At 41.0% G+C, this 19,171-nt stretch overlaps 3 protein-coding genes across 3 annotated transcripts; 2 read left to right on the top strand and 1 right to left on the bottom strand.

Moving 5' to 3' along the window:
- Positions 1–414: 414 nt before the first annotated feature.
- Positions 415–5,750, top strand: LOC308149368 (coiled-coil domain-containing protein 149-like; the record flags this gene model as incomplete). The annotated part of the gene is made up of 13 exons (XM_080521079.1): positions 415–555; positions 1,699–1,860; positions 1,964–2,002; positions 2,772–2,879; positions 3,158–3,274; positions 3,568–3,740; positions 3,992–4,064; positions 4,171–4,255; positions 4,428–4,575; positions 4,693–4,769; positions 4,877–4,912; positions 5,075–5,140; positions 5,230–5,750. Exons 1-13 carry the CDS (start codon positions 505–507, stop codon positions 5,748–5,750), a joined length of 1,656 nt encoding a protein of 551 aa, XP_080377205.1. The 5' UTR covers positions 415–504.
- A 2,065-nt stretch (positions 5,751–7,815) lies between these two features.
- On the bottom strand, positions 7,816–9,273 carry LOC308146689 (extracellular superoxide dismutase [Cu-Zn]-like). The gene is made up of 2 exons (XM_080518592.1): positions 9,134–9,273; positions 7,816–8,662 (listed from the first exon to the last, which is right to left on the bottom strand). The coding sequence occupies exon 2, from the start codon at positions 8,650–8,652 to the stop codon at positions 8,026–8,028; it is 627 nt and encodes a 208-aa protein (XP_080374718.1). The 5' UTR covers positions 8,653–8,662; positions 9,134–9,273; the 3' UTR covers positions 7,816–8,025.
- Positions 9,274–10,673: 1,400 nt separating this feature from the next.
- Positions 10,674–18,989, top strand: LOC308148929 (ATP-dependent RNA helicase DHX15). Its single transcript, XM_080520507.1, has 14 exons — positions 10,674–10,818; positions 12,472–12,814; positions 12,989–13,182; positions 13,274–13,433; positions 14,628–14,846; positions 14,933–15,100; positions 15,186–15,272; positions 15,649–15,798; positions 16,171–16,279; positions 16,378–16,569; positions 17,582–17,704; positions 17,793–17,983; positions 18,103–18,272; positions 18,352–18,989. Exons 1-14 carry the CDS (start codon positions 10,754–10,756, stop codon positions 18,467–18,469), a joined length of 2,289 nt encoding a protein of 762 aa, XP_080376633.1. The 5' UTR covers positions 10,674–10,753; the 3' UTR covers positions 18,470–18,989.
- The last annotated feature ends 182 nt before the right edge of the window (positions 18,990–19,171 follow it).

The following is a 19,171-nucleotide window of genomic DNA, read 5'->3' as shown; positions in this document are numbered from 1 at the left end:
ATTACCCTTATTTTAATATAGTTTTTAGTCAATTATTTCCCTTTTCTATGTTTTTCTGAAACTTTTTTTTTTTACTGCATTTAATTTAATGTATTGCTTTGTGTCTGAATGGCGCTATGCAAATAAAATTGCCTTGCCTTACTTTAATAGAGGAGTTTAGTTTTTAAGAGTCAGATTTCATCACTTTTATCTAAAGCCAAGCTACAATTTATAATTGTAATTTGGACACATCACACCCACACAGATCTATATCAACTTGTTAATTAATTTGTTTATTCATTTATTTTTACGTCGCCTTTGGTTTACCAAATGCGCCGTGACGTTCCTCTGACGTCAGCAAAGACGGAAGTGATGCAGTCAGTGTTCCTCGAACGTGTAATCCGGTTTGTTGATGCAAGAAGATGTCTGTAAATGCGCTATAATCCGAGCCCCCACGGCGCTGCTGTGAATGTGAAACTTTCGCTTCACTCGTCGTAAACCTTCTTTGGTGTCGCACGGACAGAGATGGAGCCGTCCCGGAGGAGCGAGAGTGACTGGCAGGGGGTCGTGAGCGAGGTGAGCCGCTGCAATGACGCAGAGCGCGTGGGATGTCCACTCATGATGTACACGAACACTGTCCAATATTATAATAATAATAATAAAAAAACACTGTTCAGTGTCTTTGCTTTGAAATGCACCATGACGCTTCTTGCTTGGACAAGCAGACAGATGAGATATCGTAGTTAAAATGAGCCTGCTGGATTAAATCTGGGTTTGTTTTTTTCCTTGAGCCTCAGGAAGTACATTTAATTTGTGTTCGTTTGTATGTTTTGCATTTTTTTTACGTGTTCCTGAAGAAGTCACAGTTTCATAAAGTTACTGGAATGTATAACAAACTGCAACCAGCATAGGCTGTTTTTCGTGATCTGCTATAATCAATTCATTGTAGTGTCTTTTAAAAAAAATTTTTTTACTAATTAATAATCCTGACCGACAGGTATTTTAGTTTCTGTAAATAAAATTACCTATAGCAAGATTGTGCGTGCTATTGCTTCTTCCATCACAGTGATTACTAATTCAGATTATTTTCTTGGCCATGCTGCAACCAGTCACGATGAAATTTTAAATCTACAACATGCGTGAACATGGATGTCGTAAAATATGTATGACATTTTTATATGACATACCAAAATACTGCTTTATTATAGTATTCATATTATAACTTTATTTATACAAGCATTTTCTAACCGTGAGTACTTAGTACTTTTAAAAACAATATAATATGAATACACAAGTCTGAAATGTTGTGATATTTTTCAGTTAGAATAGTGTGCTTATACATGTTTTTAATAGAGCAAAGAATGAAACATTGTAATTTTCTAATTTCCTTTAGGAATCATTCTGACACGTTATTTTGATCTCTGGTGCTGAAATAAATGTTGAGTTGAGTGAGTCAGAATGTTGACGGGCCATTAGGTTCATGGCATGTAATAGGGTTAAATGATTCATCAAAAAATTGTAAAAATAAATAAAGAAACAAAACAAAATAACATGTGACTCAACAATGACAATAAACAGGACCTGCAGCCCTAAAACGATTAACACATGACACTCTGCTATAAATTGACCTTATTTGAGAGAGATTACCATTTAACTTCTGAATCGTTTGTTATATTGAATCATATTGTATTTTATAGAAACATTTGTTCTTGCATGCAGTTCGTAGTTTGTAAGAGGAAGTTGGAGAGCAAGAAGGAAGCCCTTCTGATTCTCTCTAAAGAGCTGGACACCTGCCAGCAGGAGAGGGATCAGTTCAAACTGATGGCCAATCAGCTCCGTGAACGACACCAAGGCCTCAAGAAGAAGTACAGAGAACTAATTGTATGTAATACAGTAATGAGCGTGCATATGAAGAGTGGCATTAAAAGTGGGACAACACAAAATGTGAGACAATGACGGTTTCCTTTGTTTTTATATTTCACAGGATGGAGATCCTTCACTGCCTCCTGAGAAAAGGAATCAAGTAAGTCCAGAATCAACCTTCCTTTACTGTAACTTGTGTCCTGTGCTTCGCTTCTTAAAGTGTAGACTTTGATTATGGTGAACTTTGTGACGAGTGGCTATCCCAGTTAGTTTTATTCCAAAATATGTCAAGGGCATTGACTTAAACTCGGCTATCTCTGGCTGTTTGTTTTATGTGTTAGTAATAGCTATTTTGATTAGTTGTACTGAACACAGCCTGATGTACCAATACAAGAGGGTTCCCAGTATCTTATCACTTTTACAACTCTTGTTTAATGAACGCTCCTCCAATGCAACTCAGTTTTTGATTTAAAAAAAAAAGCCTGTTTCTTTTGATATGAACTTTATCATTTAGTTGACACTGGATGTCAGATCTACATCCTGCTGGATTAAGATGTCTCAATATTGTTAATTGAATGCAGACTTTTCATAATGTGCACATACCTCTTTATGAAAAGGAAAAAGAAACATCTGGAGTAGTTGTAAATTACAGGTTACAATCATTTTACTCGCACAGACCTCTCAGGATTGAATCGGTCTGTATGTGGCCCTTGAACTTGGAAAAAGGTTCACATCCCTGAATTTGACAAAATACCAGTATTTCACAGGAACCACACAGACAGAAATGAACTGACATATCTTCATACCTATGATGAGTTGATCGATCAAGCCTGTGTTTGCATAATTGAGAGCACAGGCCCAGGGATAACATGCAGCAGTCTTTATTAACCTTTCAGCTCTAATGTTCCCTGTGTTCACTTCTTTTTCAGGTCAATTTGGCTCAACTTCTAAGAGACTCGAGAGAGAAAAACTGTCACCTTTCTGAAGAGGTGAAGGAGCTGAAACAACGACTCTTAGAGGCTCAGGGCGACAACAAGGTGTGACATCAAGCATTCATAAACCTGCCACAATATCAATACATCTGTGATGTCTGTTTTTTTTGTGTGTGTGTGCGTCTATTCATGAACATAGCTCAAATGCATATCTTCACTATGTAAACATTCGTCTAAAGAGATTTCAGGTATGTAAGTGAGTGGTGTTCATTTAAAAGAATAACACTGCGATATTGAGAGAAACTAAACCAGAATCACACTGTGAACAAAAGTGAATGCAGAAAACTGAAGGCGAAGGTTTCTTTCTTCCAATTGTGCTGTAGCTCCTTCGAATGACCATCACCAAGCAGAGGCTGGGAGACGAGGAGGTCGGCGCTCGACACTTTCCTGCACATGAAAGAGAAGATCTGGTGAGACAGTTGGAAAGATCGAGAGAGCAGGTGAGGAGAGACAGATTTATTCCCATTGCTCAGGTATTATGCAGCGTGGCTTCATCACTTATCCCCTTGTGGTTGATCATAATAATGATAATAATAATAATTGTTTAACAAGCTCAAAACCACAATTTGACATATGTAGAATGTGATACAACTACTTGTGATAAGAAAAATAAACTTACAGGAAGATGTGTGTGTGTGTGTGTGTGTGTGTGTGTGTGTGTGTGTGTGTGTGTGTGTGTGTGTGTGTGTGTGTGTGTGTGTGTGCGTGCGTGCGTGCGTGCTGGTTCCTGCAGATCGAAGTGCTGGAGCACACTGTGAAGTCGCTCACAGACGAGCTTCAGGATGTTCGAGCTGAGCGCGATGTCTTCCAACAGAAGGCTCATCGCCTCAACGTGGAAATGAACCACATCGTCGGGAATGACGACATTAGGATCTTAGACATCGATGCGCTCTGCATGGAGAACAGGTGTGTAGCTCTTTCAAAGAAACTTTGAACTTTACTGATCTCTGTACATTTTAACAGATCATGTTTACCATGAGTTAAATATCTGTTTGAACAATGGCCGTCCTCTGGTATTGACCCTAGAAAATGCTACCATCACTTGACATATATTAGCTGTTACATACAGCATATGTAGAGCTTCTATTCTTTAAATGTGTTGGATTACAAATAAATCTGGAATGAAGTTTTGGATTAGAGTATGAAATATCTTGCAGGTACTTGCATGAGCGTCTTGGTCAGCTTCAAGAAGAGGTGAACTTGCTCAAAACAAACCTGGTAAAATACAAGGTACCTATAGTTTTCCTTGGATGAAAAGTGAATTTTCAGTTTGGTCTTCCTTGAAAGAGATCTGACATTCTACTCATAATCTGCTCCGCTCCTATTTGCTTTTCAGAGTGCTCTTGAATGTAGGAAGAACTCTAAGATTGGTGGGAAGCCCAACAGCAGTGCTTTGACCGGAGTTCTTTCTGCTAAACAAGGTCAGAGGAGGTCATTGTTTCCAAACTTCTGCTCACTTGTTCTAAACACGATTGTCTGCAAACCATCAAATTCCAGTGTTGCACAACTTTATCTGAGACCTTTAAATGATGTTATTTCACAATGAGTGGCCTCTGCTGTTTACTTCAAATGTAATTGATGTTGTCCATGCAGTGAAGGAGCTGTTGCTGTCTGAGGAGAACGGCTGCAGTTTGCCAGTGACCCCTCAGTCCATCAGCGACCTCAAGTCTTTGGCCACGGCTCTGCTGGAGACGATCCATGAGAAGAACATGGTGATTCAGCACCAGCGTCAAATCAACAAGTACTGAACAGTACACTTTACACTCGTTATGTAAAGAAGTTCCCTCTGCCTATTCTTTGAAGACGATGTCAAACCTGCAATGAAATCCATTTCCTGTCTGATTGTGCTTGCTATTAGGATCCTCGGAAATCGGGTGGCAGAGCTGGAGACAAAAATAAAAACACTTGAGTTGTCTGGATTATGGAGCCTTCCAGGTGGATATGAGTATATTGTGTTATTTACTTAAGTCACTTTTCTTTCTGCTGTTTGCAATAATCGTTTCTCTTCTTCCTCTGCCCTTTTTGCTTCTTGGTGCCTGAAGGCCTGACTTATAATGTCTCTCTGGGAACTTATGGAAGTATGTTTCTCCAATAACATTTCTCAACCTAATCTTCCATTTACTCTCGTATCATCTCACTTTAAATCAACTCAGTTGTGCCTGGTCCAATGGTTTGAAGTCATACATTGTCGATACTTTGTTTGACACAAGTTCACACGTTGGTTGGTTTGTGATTAACAGGAGGAAAAGATGCCATCATCTTGAACACTCAGCAGGTTGAATCCTCACATGGCTCTGGACAAGACTGTGAGTTTTCAGTGGAAACATTCCCTGATGGAACCGTAACAAACTAAAGTGAAACTACATTTCCTAAAGGATGTCTTCTGTTCTTACAGGTGACACGGGCAGTGAAAATGTACCAGCGGAGCTGCAGAGCTCCTCAGAAGTGGGCCAAGACAGTGAAGCACCGGTTGTGTTCGATTTTCAGGAACCATCCCCAACCATTGAGGAACCGTCTCACCACGGCTTCTCACAGCAGTGGGCTGAGGACGAGCCGGCTGGCTCTCAGGCAGACGTGTCTGACGGCGACGAATGTCAAGACGGCGGTCATTCACAGGCCACCAGAGGTTGTAGTACTTTCACAGAAGTGGACGAGCATGTGAGTGACTCATCTCCCACAGTGACGCATCTTGAGAAAACCCAGGTATCAGACTGCTGCCACTCTCAGGGACCCTCGGAGAACTCGGACCCAACAGCAGCAGGCGAGTTCGAGTCAGATGGATGCGCTGAAGAGGAGGAAGTTGTCGAAACAGAGGGAATTGTTTTAACCTCCGCTGCATCGCCCAGCGCTTCTGAAGTACAGCAGGAGTTCCTCCAGTCAAACCAGCAGGCAAATGTTCGAGGTCAGGAGACATGAAAACTACCAGTCCATCGAAAACTGATTTTTAAAATTTAATCATACTTAATTTATTTTTAGAAATAGTGTAATATTCAGGATTATTCTAAAAATGTGTGTCCAGCACATGTAAAACCTTAAAGTGAAAGATAAATATGACTCATACTAAAGGTATTAAAAATCTAAAACTGATTATAATCTGTTTTAGATTTGAATAATTATTAAAGTATGTGTGCGTTAACATCTCCTGTGTCATCCCACCTTGACAACTTAACATTTACATTATGAAAGTAAGGAAAGTTTATTTATTCGGCCCCATTTGGACTCAAGGCAGTTCACAATGCTTTAAGAACAAAAATTAAACAAAAGTGATTAAGAATCCATGAAAAGAATTAATATATAAAAAGCCTCATTGGGGTAAAGGAACTGAAACAAGTCAAATCTGTTTATTGGAAAGCCTGAGCAAATGATAGTGTTTTAAAGCCTGATTTAAAAGAAGTGAGTGTGTCAGCATTTCACAGGTGAGACGAGTAGGAACTAAAAGCTCCTTCATCTTGTTTCTTCTGACTGTAAAACAGAGAGTAAACCTTTTCCTGAAAACCTCAGGAGCCTGGATGTTTCATATTCTACAAGTGAATCTGAGACGTATTTCGGCCTGAGTCAGTGATATGTAGAGCTGTGTGTCATCTGCATAATTATATTTTATTTATTTATTTTCCACAATCTCCCATTCTGCAAGAATGATTTTGATATGTGCATGACTTTGCAAAATTGTGGAAAAAATGGACACCCAAATAACCTCGGAGCTTATCGTGTTAGAAGAGACGATGTAATGTTCCATGATCATGCGTTGTGTCCCAGATGTCCTTGGTACCGATCATCATGCCTCTCATTTCAGCGTATTATCCTGAGGGTGTGACGTGTGTTAGTGCCGAACAGTCTGGATCCAGTGATAGTTGGATGAAAGCAGTTCAAAAACATGTTGAAGTCAATGAACTTTATACCACTTGAGAAGCAAACCAAAGGCGGAACCATATACCCCCACACAGGGCTAAAAGATAAAAGGTTTAAATTCCTTTCCCAGGGTTTGGAATGGCGCCGGAAACTAAAACATTTTGTGACTTTGAGTTCCTCAGTTTTCCCATTAGCAGGGAAAAGTCTAGTTTCAGGTCCTCAGAAACAGTATGTCGAACATGATCCTCATGTGTGGTGTATTGCTCAACATCTCATTCCAGTCCTTTTAGAGTGTACATGCTGCTTTATTCACTTTTGCTCACTGTGTTTCTACAAGAATTTGCAATTTGGCAACAAAAAAGTCACATTTATGATTAAAAGCTATCAAACATGGACTATGTCTAATATGAGTAGTGGAACTCAGTCATATATTCTGGAAATGTTATAGATTTGTGCTGCTGTCATGTTCCACTGGAGACAAGTTATGGATTATAGCAACACTGATGAGGACAAGAGATGTTTATTTTTCTTCATCTGTACACACTACCTCCATAAAAAATTAAATACAGAACTCCAGTCACTTGTTTCAGCTCAGAAGCGGTTTATTCCTTTAAATGTGAGACATGTTTAAACAATTACAATTCTTAGAGCTCCATGTGTAGAACATTTAGCTTGTCTTTTGTGCATAGTTTTTCTACAACACATGTTTGAACCGAACTACAAATCATGTTTTTATATCACTGAAGTTACACAAACTGCTGCATGAAAAATACTGATTAAATATAATTGTATTTTCTTTTGGGCTTCGTCTCATTTTGTTGAAAAAAAAACATTTCAGTTTGCCTTTTCATATATGTGTATTTCCATACAATTGCATAACAACGTGACGTGTATTACCAACACTAATATTGTGCTGCTCTGAAGGCAAAGCTTAATTCAGTACGTTTTCAAGAAAATGCCTACGTACAGAAGGTTTTGCAAGTCTAGACAGAGTTGGCATATTCACAGGATTACTAATGGCAACTAAATTGGATTTAGACGAATATAAACCTGATGGACTCGATAAAAAAATAACTCATGAACAACCATCAGTCTGATGGTGCTAGAGAGAAAAGTTGAATGATCACAAAGGTCACTTTTACATAAACCACATTTATTGGAAATCTACCTGGAATTATTTGAAACGTTTACATTTTGTGGACAGGACAGCGCTCATGCTTCATTCTTGGCATAGTAGCAAAACTCTAAGCTGCTGTGACTGAAGCAGGTTTGATATCATGAATAACGTAACAATGACATAAAATGTGTTTTATGATCTCTATTGTGTGCCACTGCTGGAGGACTAATTTGTCCTCAGGCGTCTTGTCAGCTGCTTCTGCTGCGTATTCCAGAGATTTGGTGAGGACATTCCAATAATGCAGCAGCCGAGCCGTCGGCCTGCATTTCCATGCAGAAGACTTCCAGGGTCTCCACCGTGCCCCAAGTCATCCACCTTCTCATGAATCACCATTGCTCTTCCAAGCACAGACAGGCCCCCGAACAGCATTGCCTCCGATTCCATCATGGCGTTGATTTTCCCTTGTTCGGGTACAAAGTTACCAAAGTCTCCCGGGTGGTTGGGGTGATGCACGTTGTGAGGATTGTAGTGGCCCCCTGTAGAGTCACAACCCCGGCTAAGGTCTCCGAACTGATGGATGTGCAGTGCCCTGGGCTCCGGGTTGCCTTCTGTGGGGAAACCACTAAACCGGATCAGGACTTTGAGTTTTCCCTGAGGATGGTCCTGCTTGAAAAGAGCATGGCCATACACTTTGGGGAGGCCATCCGGCAGGAAGGTGCTGGGTCTCATTTTGCAGGCCGCATACAGAGAGCCATTGTGCTGCAAGACCTCTGGTGGAGCCAAAGAGTCACTGGTGGCTGAAACGCATTGTTGATAGCTAGCCAGCAGAACCAACAGAGCAATTTCCAACATTTTCAGTGACCTGGGAGAAAGAAAAAAACATGAGGCTCAATATATAGCTTATCTGAAAATAATGAACCTGTAGACATACACAAATTGATATGAATCTTTCACTACAAAAAGAGAATCAGCATATGTTGAAGAAACGAGCCATTTTTGAAATCTATATAACACGACAGAAGCAGGAAAACTAGAAGATTTAATCTTTTTTTTTTTTTTAAATAAAACGTTTGAAATACAGGTTAGTCACAAAAAGAAACAATATTCCATTTTTTTAAAAGGCAGGAGGGTAAATAGAGCCACGGAAGTTTGTCAACATAAGCATAAATAAACAAACGCAAACTAGTTATGGGCCATATGAACTAAGAACAGACGTGGACAGCGCTGTTTTTATTCCAAATGTCATGTCGCAGTATTACAGCCCCAGGAGCTTTTAACTACACACAACAACAGTTCCATTTTCAGATGACGCTGCAAACTACAGGTGACTTACCAGAGTGGAGGCTCACTCACAAAAAAAAAAGAACTGCACAAAGTAATTGCGTGGTTTTAAGCGCTGGCAAAAGCTTTTCAGCGTAATTCCTCTGGCGAGTCAGGATGCAAATTGTTCACAGCCTTGTATAAGCGTGTTTGAGGAGGCGTCTCCTGCTGAGGGTGGAGTCTTTAGAGGGGCTTTCTTTCCTCCTCCCCGCATAGTTTAAGACTCATGATCTTTACTTTTCATTTATTTAATTACAGCTGCAGCTCACCACGGTTTCGTCTCGGGATAATCCTTAAATCATATATTTCTTGTATCTTTGTTGGAAGAGAAAAACATGTTACTGGGACGTCGCCACCAGAGGCGGACCCAGACATTTTTATGTGAGGGGCACAAGGGGTGCCAACAGTTAAACTCAAGGGGGGGGGGGGGTGTCTGATGACTAATGTCTCTCTTCGATAATGTGGAAATATAACCATCTTACTTCATTTTATCTTAGGCCCCCTTTACGCGACATTTCATGTGACAATACCTAATCCATTTTTTAAAAAAGGCCGGCATTTACACTGCAGCACTGGTCACACTGACAATGATGAAGTTAGTATGCCTGGCAAGTGGAGGGCACTGTTGCTTGATTTTGTAATGAAACCACACAGTAAACACACATTATCAACTGAAGAAAATGGAGAGAACCCGACTTCCTTATGGATTGACGACGCATTGGACGCTATCAGGGGTGAGTCTCAACTATAATACTACTTATATGAACAATGAAACTAGAATATGGACGCGAGTCGTACCAGTACGGGTCTGCCATGTTTGTTTACAAGTGGATGAGCAGAAGGAAGGGGGGAGGGAGAGAGATATGGGCATGTGCAGTAAAGGCTGTTTTATGCTTGACGCATCCCCTCCGTGCGGCCCCGTTTACGCAGACGTCACCACTCCGTGTGCCTCCAAATTTTTCTGACCACACGGACTGAGACGTGCCGGGAAAAAAAGGCATCACTGAAGAGGAGAACTGAAGACTTAGCTATAAAGACACAAAAAGCATAAAGCTGCACATTCACTCTGGAAACACAAGATTTGACTCATGACTTCAACAGAGGGAAAATGTAGTCCTAAACAAAAGTTGCATGCTCCGTTCTGCTCGACTTCTTCTGCTCCAATTTATTACTGCGGTGCAAGTGTGTTTGCGATGCACTGCCCCCTGCAGGTTGTAGTATAAATGGCACACGTTCTCTCATGCTGATTCCGAACTTCAGGTATCAAGCATAAAACAGCCTTAAGAGAGCTCTACAGCGCGATGTGAAAGAATCTTTCCACTTTGGTTGCCAGTTTAAAAACTTTGCAGATACAGTGGATCCGCTCACCAGTGTTGTGTAAACAGACCCACCCCCAAATGTCAAGAAGGTTTTGCTGATACACTCGTATTCGTTGGGCCTTGAGGACATACATGTAAATGTCGGTTCGCTCTCCTGACCAGCAGGTGGCGCTGGTGAAGAGTGAAAGCACGGTGGTGAAGAGAAGAAAACACGTTAGCACAGGAACCAGGAAGCTCAGTGTAGCTGATTATTAGCCGGCAGTACCCTGTCCGCCTTACTTCTCTGAAGGATAAGCTTCTTTCCCCATTAAAATATGTCGAAAAGACATCGTCTGGACCTGGGTGATGACTACTCCTCCAGTAAAAAGCGGTCTGAAGGGTGAGTGACGCCTCGCTGTGGCTGCTGTAATCCGATAGAGACGCGCTAACCGCTAGCCGCAGCTCGTTCAGTTGGCTAACATCCACCAGACATGTTTCATACAGACAATCTAACCTCAGCTGCCATGCTGTAGCTGTGGTTTCCATTACCTTTAAGCCACATTTCAATGCACCAGTAGTATGCGGGTATATATGATGACTACATAGAATTGAGGATTTTGTGTAGGTGCTAATATACGAATCCTCGGCGTTGAGGCACGTGTGTACTGCTAGCAGTCAGTTAGCATGTTGCTAACAACGATGTTGAGGCAGCTGCAGCTGACATAGCGGTCTCACCACAGCAACAAAACAAAAAGCTTGGGCTTGAGTCTGCAACAAGACGTTTATCCACATCACTGGTCATCCACATTGATCTTTCGTTGCCCAGCATAACTATTGATCCGTCCACTCCGCGTTCAATTATTCACTGTCTGTGTCGTTTCTCTGTTTCATCCACCAAGTCAGCTGTAGAATAAAAGCCACTTCATACAAATACTTATATTCTTAATACCGTTCAGAGGCCGCGACGTTGTTTTTTTTGTATTGTTAGGTATTATGAAAATTTCATTGAATAAATACGTTAATAATACGTATTTTTATTCCTAATAAAGCTCAATATTTGATTTTGTAAAACATTATTCTTTTTATATATATAAATAACCCTACCGTTTTAACTGATGTTGGTAAAGGACGAGCAATGTTAGATTAGGGTAAGGGTTAACGAGAGACTGTAAACAAACTTAGAAATGTACCTCTATAGCAAAACTGAACTTCCAACGATGTTTTTTTTTTGTTTGTTTGTTTTTTTCAATACTGACAAATATACTTAAAAGGGGGTTGATGGGGCAATAAAACACCAACTGCAGTGTTTAACCTATTCTCAGAAGTCTTACCTAACTGGACATGTCACTCTGGGCTTGAAACAAGTTGATAAGCTAAACCTGGCCACTTCCAGACAATACAACCATGTTTATCCTGAAAAATTGCACAATTTACTATTGTCTTCTAGTAGGACTTCCGTCGAATTAGTGATAGTCCAGTTTTGTTTTGTTTTTTAGCAATGTTCTTCTAATTCCTAACTTTGTTGTTAGTGGTGTCAGTGACCATTCTTTTAACCATGGTCACATCAGGAGTCATTCCTACCATTCCAGAAGTATGTACTAAATGTGATCGAAAGATTGATATCTAATGGTGCATAAAATATGACTGGGCTGGAAGCTGGGCTTTTTAAAAAAGGGAAAAATGAAATACTGTCACTTCATAAAAGAAAAGTTTCTCCTTTCCTGAAAAAACCCCACCAAATTGGCATCTGTGAATCATGTGACGAATTGTGTGTTATGTACACCCTGCAGACCTGGTTTCCAAGAAAACAATAGTTCTACTTGTGAAAGTAAGTGTTAGACAAATACATATTTTATATTTTATGAAAGCAGTGTTGAAGGTGTCTTGTTTTGTCCTTTTGCATGTCTACACAAAAAAGTACACATTTCTGAGTTTGAGTGAGTATCTAATGTTGTGAATTTTGACAGTGCGACAGGCAGAAAATCGTTTTGGAGATTCGTAGTTTCTTCTGAGTCGAAGCGTTTATGTTGTTGTGCTGTTTTCACACCAACAGGAGAGACCGGGACCGTGACAGAGACCGTGAGGACCGCTCCAGGGACAGGGACCGAGATAGAGACCGCGACAGGGACAGAGATCGCGACAGAGACTCAAAGCTATCCAGCGTCCCCTCAAACAGCAATGCTGTGGGTCTCGGCTTACCACCTCTCAAGCAGATGGCTGTGCAGCAGCAGATTAATCCATTCACTAATCTGCCACATACACCACGATACTTTGAGATCCTGAAGAAAAGGTTACAGCTTCCAGTATGGGAATACAAAGAACGCTTCAATGACATCATCACGCGCCAGCAGAGCTTTGTCCTGGTGGGAGAGACGGGCTCTGGAAAGACAACACAGGTAACAAGTGCGGCATCTTTTCTCTGCAGGTGCATCATCAGTCATGTTTGTTGAATGCATCTATATTCAGTGAGACGTCAGAGAGTCACTTCCTGCTTGAAACATTGTAGAGATTGCACACCCTTTCCTTAAACTTTATAATCCTAATTAATTACATTTCCTTCTCTGCTTCAGATCCCACAGTGGTGTGTGGACATGGTGCGAGGCTTGCCTGGTCCTAAGCGGGCTGTAGCCTGTACTCAGCCAAGGAGAGTGGCAGCTATGAGTGTCGCACAGAGGGTGGCAGATGAAATGGACATCATGCTTGGACAGGAGGTCGGCTACTCCATCCGATTTGAGGACTGCAGCTCTGCCAAGACGATATTAAAGTAAGTGGGACTGTGAGAGATCCCGGGCTGCTCGTCCCAGGTGTTGTGATCCGCACCCTCCCATCCGAACACATCATGTATGTCTCTTCAGATACATGACAGACGGTATGTTACTAAGAGAGGCTATGAACGACCCGCTGCTGGAGCGATACGGTGTCATCATTCTTGACGAGGCCCACGAGCGAACTCTGGCCACAGATATCCTGATGGGCGTTCTGAAGGAGGTGGTTCGTCAAAGATCAGATTTGAAGGTATTTGTGCTTTCCTGGAACATCAGTAATAAATGAATCAGTCTGATATAGTAAATCACATAAAGAAGGAGCCTGTATCAATTACAACTAAATCCAAAATGGTTTATCAAAAGGCCTCCAAAATAGTTCTAGATATTTTAATTCTGTGCAGTCCTTGTCATTGATTTTTTTTTTTTAACCTTTCACAAGAAGTGAATGTGTGTCATGACTAATACCATTAAAAAAAGAAAAATGGGCCTGTGGACACAGACACACATATACATTTGACCCATTGTGTATAATGTTGTTAGACAGCACATTTGTTTTTCTATGTGTTTGTGGTTGGAGTGTGAGGTGGTTGTTGATGAAGATCTGAGATGAATTGCAGACATGGATAAGATGGCAGTGTTTTGTTTTTCATCTCGTAATCTATTTCTGCAGTCAAGAAAGCAGACGAGGAATTTTTTTTGCCGCTATTTTCAGTTCAGACCTTCGCTGCTGCTTTTTAAGTGGATTAGAGGCGACGGCGTTTCTATAAATGTCTCCATCACAATCTCTATGAATGACAGACAGTAGAAGGGTTGAGGTCTTTTTTTTTTTAATGATTCACAGTAAAACAAATATTAGAAACTTTTAACAAGACAGGTTATTTGGTACAATGGAGTTATTATTAAAGTCACAAAGGAGTTGCACATTGTGGTTGTATAAAATCACACATTGGATCCCTTTATCTTGCATTTACTTGTGGTAAAATTATTACTGCATGTAGTGGGATCCGATACAGAGTAAGAATAAGTCTGGGCCTTATCTTTGAAATTCAGTTTATTGATGGCTTGAATGTTTTGGACATACGTGAGGTAGTTAAGGAACATCTGTAATTTAACTATTGGTCAAATTTGTGACTTCCCGATGAGTTGCCAAACACCAGAATTAAACTCTCTTCTTTAAGTGCTGCAGGATGCGTTGTGCTGTTTTATTATTGGTGGGTTGTAGTAGAAATGCGCTGCATTATTTTTAAAGACATTGCAGGGTTAGTCAGAATTCAGACCTTAAATGATTGCAATGAAATACAGTGAAGACAGTGGAAAGTTGTTTTTTGTCATGGCAGTTCTATTTGATTGATTGATGAGATTAATCAGTTATCTGTACTTAAACCCAATTTGAGGATAAATCTTTCACAGAAAAAGACTTGAACAACACTTTCTTTGCACACAGGTGATTGTCATGAGTGCCACACTCGATGCGGGGAAGTTTCAAGTATACTTTGACAACTGTCCTCTGCTGACTATTCCCGGACGAACACATCCCGTGGAGATCTTTTACACTCCCGAGCCGGAGCGCGACTACTTGGAGGCAGCGATCCGCACCGTCATCCAGATTCACATGTGTGAGGAAGAGGAGGGCGACTGCCTTCTCTTCCTCACTGGTCAAGAGGTAATTCCTACACTGCTCGTTTCTCCCTGCAACATCGCCATCTCATCTCTTTAATAAGCTTAATTTGAACCCGATCTGTCTGTCAGGAAATCGACGAAGCCTGCAAACGGATAAAGCGCGAGGTAGACGACCTCGGACCCGAAGTCGGAGACATCAAAATCATTCCACTCTATTCCACGTTGCCCCCTCAGCAGCAACAAAGGATCTTTGAACCTCCTCCTCCGAGGAAGCCCAACGGCGCAATCGGAAGAAAGGTACAGTTTCAGTTCTAAAAAGAAGAAAATATATTCTCCATCTCTTAAACTGATCTAGATTGACAAACTGCCACTTATCCTTCAGGTTGTGGTGTCAACAAATATTGCTGAAACTTCTCTAACAATCGACGGCGTGGTGTTTGTGATCGATCCTGGATTTGCCAAACAAAAGGTGGGTGAAAAGTGAACTAGACTAAAAGAACCGTTTAATTTTCACTTCTTCTTTTGCAGTCGGCCGATTTGAACGTAAGCTGGGTTTTTGTTGACTGACAATATAAAAACTGTATAGTGTATATGTCTGAATCTAAGACATGCTTCATAAGCTGATACACCCCTCCCCCCTTTTTCTTTTTTTTTCTTTTTTTTCTTATAAGGCTCATTTATGTTACGCAGAACTCTGCATAACTCCAGGAGATTGATATTAAACTCTAGATACCAGAGAATACCACTTTATTAGTTTAATTTCCAGTCTTGTTTGTGTTAGTGATGTCTTTTTTTTTTTTTTTTTTTATTCAACAAATAACACCCTTTGAAATGCTTTTGTGCAGGTGTACAACCCTCGCATCAGAGTGGAGTCCTTGCTGGTCACAGCCATCAGTAAAGCGTCAGCCCAGCAGAGGGCAGGACGAGCCGGCAGAACACGTCCAGGGAAATGTTTCCGTCTCTACACAGAGAAGGCCTACAAAACAGAGATGCAGGCAAGTCATTACAGTTACAGTGACATTAAAAAAAAACCGTCTGAAATCGTCCTGAGAAAAAATTGTAAATTAATGTCATCTGTCTGAGCCACATCAAGGTTTTCATTATTCTTAAATAGTGGTAGGAAATTAGACACAAGCTGACAAGACCTCAGGAAAGGAAGTGGGAAATAATATTTATTATATTTAAATTAGAATTGGTAACTTCTTAAATGTGATAAATCATTACTTAAAAACAAAACATGACATTTTGACTTATTATAAAAGTTAGAAAAGAAGCATTAGAAATGCTCGTATTTGGTTTCATATATCAGTAGTTTACTTTTGTGATGATTACACTGTGGTCAATTTATTTTTATGATCCCTCGCCAGGACAACACGTACCCTGAGATCCTTCGGTCAAACCTGGGCTCTGTAGTCCTACAGCTGAAGAAACTGGGCATCGATGATCTTGTGCACTTTGACTTCATGGATCCACCTGGTAGGTCACTTAGCTTTATTGTGAAGGGCGAATCATTCTTAGTCACTTCAGTAAAAAAATAACTTGCGGACTGTCCTGACTCGTTGCCTTCAATGCAGCTCCCGAGACACTAATGAGAGCTCTGGAGCTGCTGAATTACCTCGCCGCGCTCAACGATGACGGTGACCTGACGGAGCTGGGCTCCATGATGGCAGAATTTCCCTTGGACCCCCAGCTGGCCAAGATGGTCATTGCAAGCTGCGAGTTTAACTGCTCCAACGAGATCCTTTCCATTACTGCCATGTTGTCAGGTAATGCCCAGGACTGGGCTGACATCGTCAATGCCTACTGTTGGCCGAGGTTTAAAAACGCCTCAAATTATACTCGGTGGTGACGATCAGACCAACTGAGGTTTCGTTTGTGCTCCTCATCACTGATCGCTATACTGAACCTGTGTAACATTCCGCTTTGTTGATGTGATCCTGAGCAAACTAAAGTTCCCCTGATCGGACTTGAAAAGCATTTTGACTCCACTCAAATTATAATAAAAGAAGAGTAAGGATTGTGTTTCAAGCTTCAATCGGGTGAAAAATGGGGGCAGACGCAGGATATTAGTCATACACATGGCGAGATGTTATCAATTGACCTGAAATCATTAATAATGAGAGAAGTTTTAAATATGAATAGTCATTACAAAAATGTTATGATTATGAAGGTTATGTTTTTGAAGTGGAATTCAATGTATATAGTGGTTGTACTAATTATTAGTCATTCTGAGTTCATATCGGAAAAGCCTTTGTCTCGGATGAACTCACTTTAGAGTTGGTCAGGTTTAGTCAGATATTACTGAGAATTTGATGAGCAAAAGAGGCTATTTTCTATGACTGTGAGTGACGTGGATAGGGCAGGAACCGCTCATTCTCCTTTGACTTCTATTGTTATTCTGTATAGTCTTGAAGTGTTTCAGTCATCTGTTTGTTTCCAGGCCTGTCCATTATTGTCTCAAACGTAAATTGTAGAATTTGTAATCTAAAAATGTCACAGCATTGTTGGTGTCCCTAACATTTTGTAGTTGTGTGTGAAAACTCTTGTTTTACAGATGTGGTTAAATGACTTCCTGTCTTCGAGCTAATAGCCAGTACAGTTGGGAATGACCATGAGAAAAGACTGCTGCCCCCCCTCCTTTTGATAGAGCTTGTGGTCCTGCCCTGTGCCAGCGCAGTGCCGAGTGCCCTAGCATCATAGACTTTGCTCCCTTTTTCTGTGAATGTGCGACTCATCTGTATGGGCGGCTTTGTTGGGGCCCATACCAACCTTGTTTAGTCCCACAGTGCTTTGTCCGTCCCACGGAGGCTAAGAAGGCAGCAGACGAGTCCAAGATGAGGTTTGCTCACATTGACGGAGACCACTTGACGCTGCTCAACGTCTACCATGCCTTCAAACAAAGTGAGCGCCAGCGCAAGTCGTGTTTTTGACTTTGTGCGTTCAACCAAATAAAGCTCGACAAAACTGAATGCCGTTTCTCTCTTTCCAGACCATGATTCTAACCAGTGGTGCTACGACAACTTTGTCAACTACCGTTCGCTGATGTCTGCCGACAACGTGCGGCAGCAGCTCTCCAGGATCATGGACCGCTTCAACTTGCCTCGCCGCAGCACAGAGTTCACCAGCAGAGATTACTACATCAACATCAGACGGGCGCTCTGCACCGGATTCTTCATGCAGGCGAGAAGAGCCTTCTGTCTTCACTGAATATTAACCAAAACAGGATACCATGCTTCTCTGCTAACGTTGGGCCTCCCTTCAGTATATATAATTAAAGCCTCTGCTGGTTCTTCCTGCAGGTGGCGCACTTGGAGCGCACAGGCCATTACCTCACAGTCAAAGACAACCAAGTGGTCCAACTTCACCCCTCTACAGTCCTGGACCATAAGCCCGAGTGGGTGCTCTACAATGAATTTGTCCTCACCACCAAGAACTACATCCGCACTTGCACAGACATCAAGCCCGAGTGGTATGGAGTTTGTATGAGTAAAACTTGCTATATGTCGGGGTTATTGTTTGGGATTATTCATGTTCTCTTCTGTTTTCAGGCTGGTGAAGATCGCGCCCCAGTACTATGAAATGAGCAACTTCCCACAATGTGAAGCTAAAAGACAACTGGAGCGAATTGTTGCCAAACTAGAAAGCAAAGAGTATTCACAGTACTGAACAAAAACCAAGAAGTGTCCTGGAAATCAATTGCATTCTTTAGTTTTAGATCTTTCTGTATCATTGTATCTTAATGTTTAAAAGTTTGCAATTTGGTTTGCTCTTTTTTTTTTTTTTTTTTTCCCTTTTTGTTCCCCATCAGTTATTTCTGTAACTAACTGTAATGCCATCAGAAAATGAACAGCAGTTCAGATCTGGTGACAATAATTTCCAAAAGAAATGTCACAGTCTTCTTTTAAATGTGGCTAAATCCTTTAGGGAGATTGCAGAGTCATAAAGATTTGTGCTTGCTTTGTTTCTTTAATAAAGGAGCTTTGAGTTAATTTCTGTGTATAAATGAATTCCTAGAGACCGTTGTTGCAAATGTAGTGCAGTCCTTTTTTTTCCCCCTGCGGAAGTATGTACATAGGTGAAGAATGAATACCTTCCATCATGTTAATGCATAACATTGGTTATTCAACGTGTTTTCTTTGAAGGTCCTCATAGTTTGTAATAGTTCAACTTGCCTTTCTTGTATTAAACAGCACAATGTTCCACTTGTGACATCCGCTGTGCAGACAAGGTCAACATCATTTGTGTGCAATTCTTCCACAAGGAAACTTGACTCAATCACTTGTTAATTCACATTTGTTCAGTCAGTCAAACTCTTTATTTAGACAATGGCACGTTTATACTGATTTCTCCAAAGCTCCCGTGAAATTA

This window comes from Blennius ocellaris (assembly GCF_963422515.1).
Source record: "Blennius ocellaris genome assembly, chromosome: 3".
NCBI lineage: Eukaryota > Metazoa > Chordata > Actinopteri > Blenniiformes > Blenniidae > Blennius > Blennius ocellaris.
This window is presented reverse-complemented; position numbering and strand designations above follow the sequence as displayed.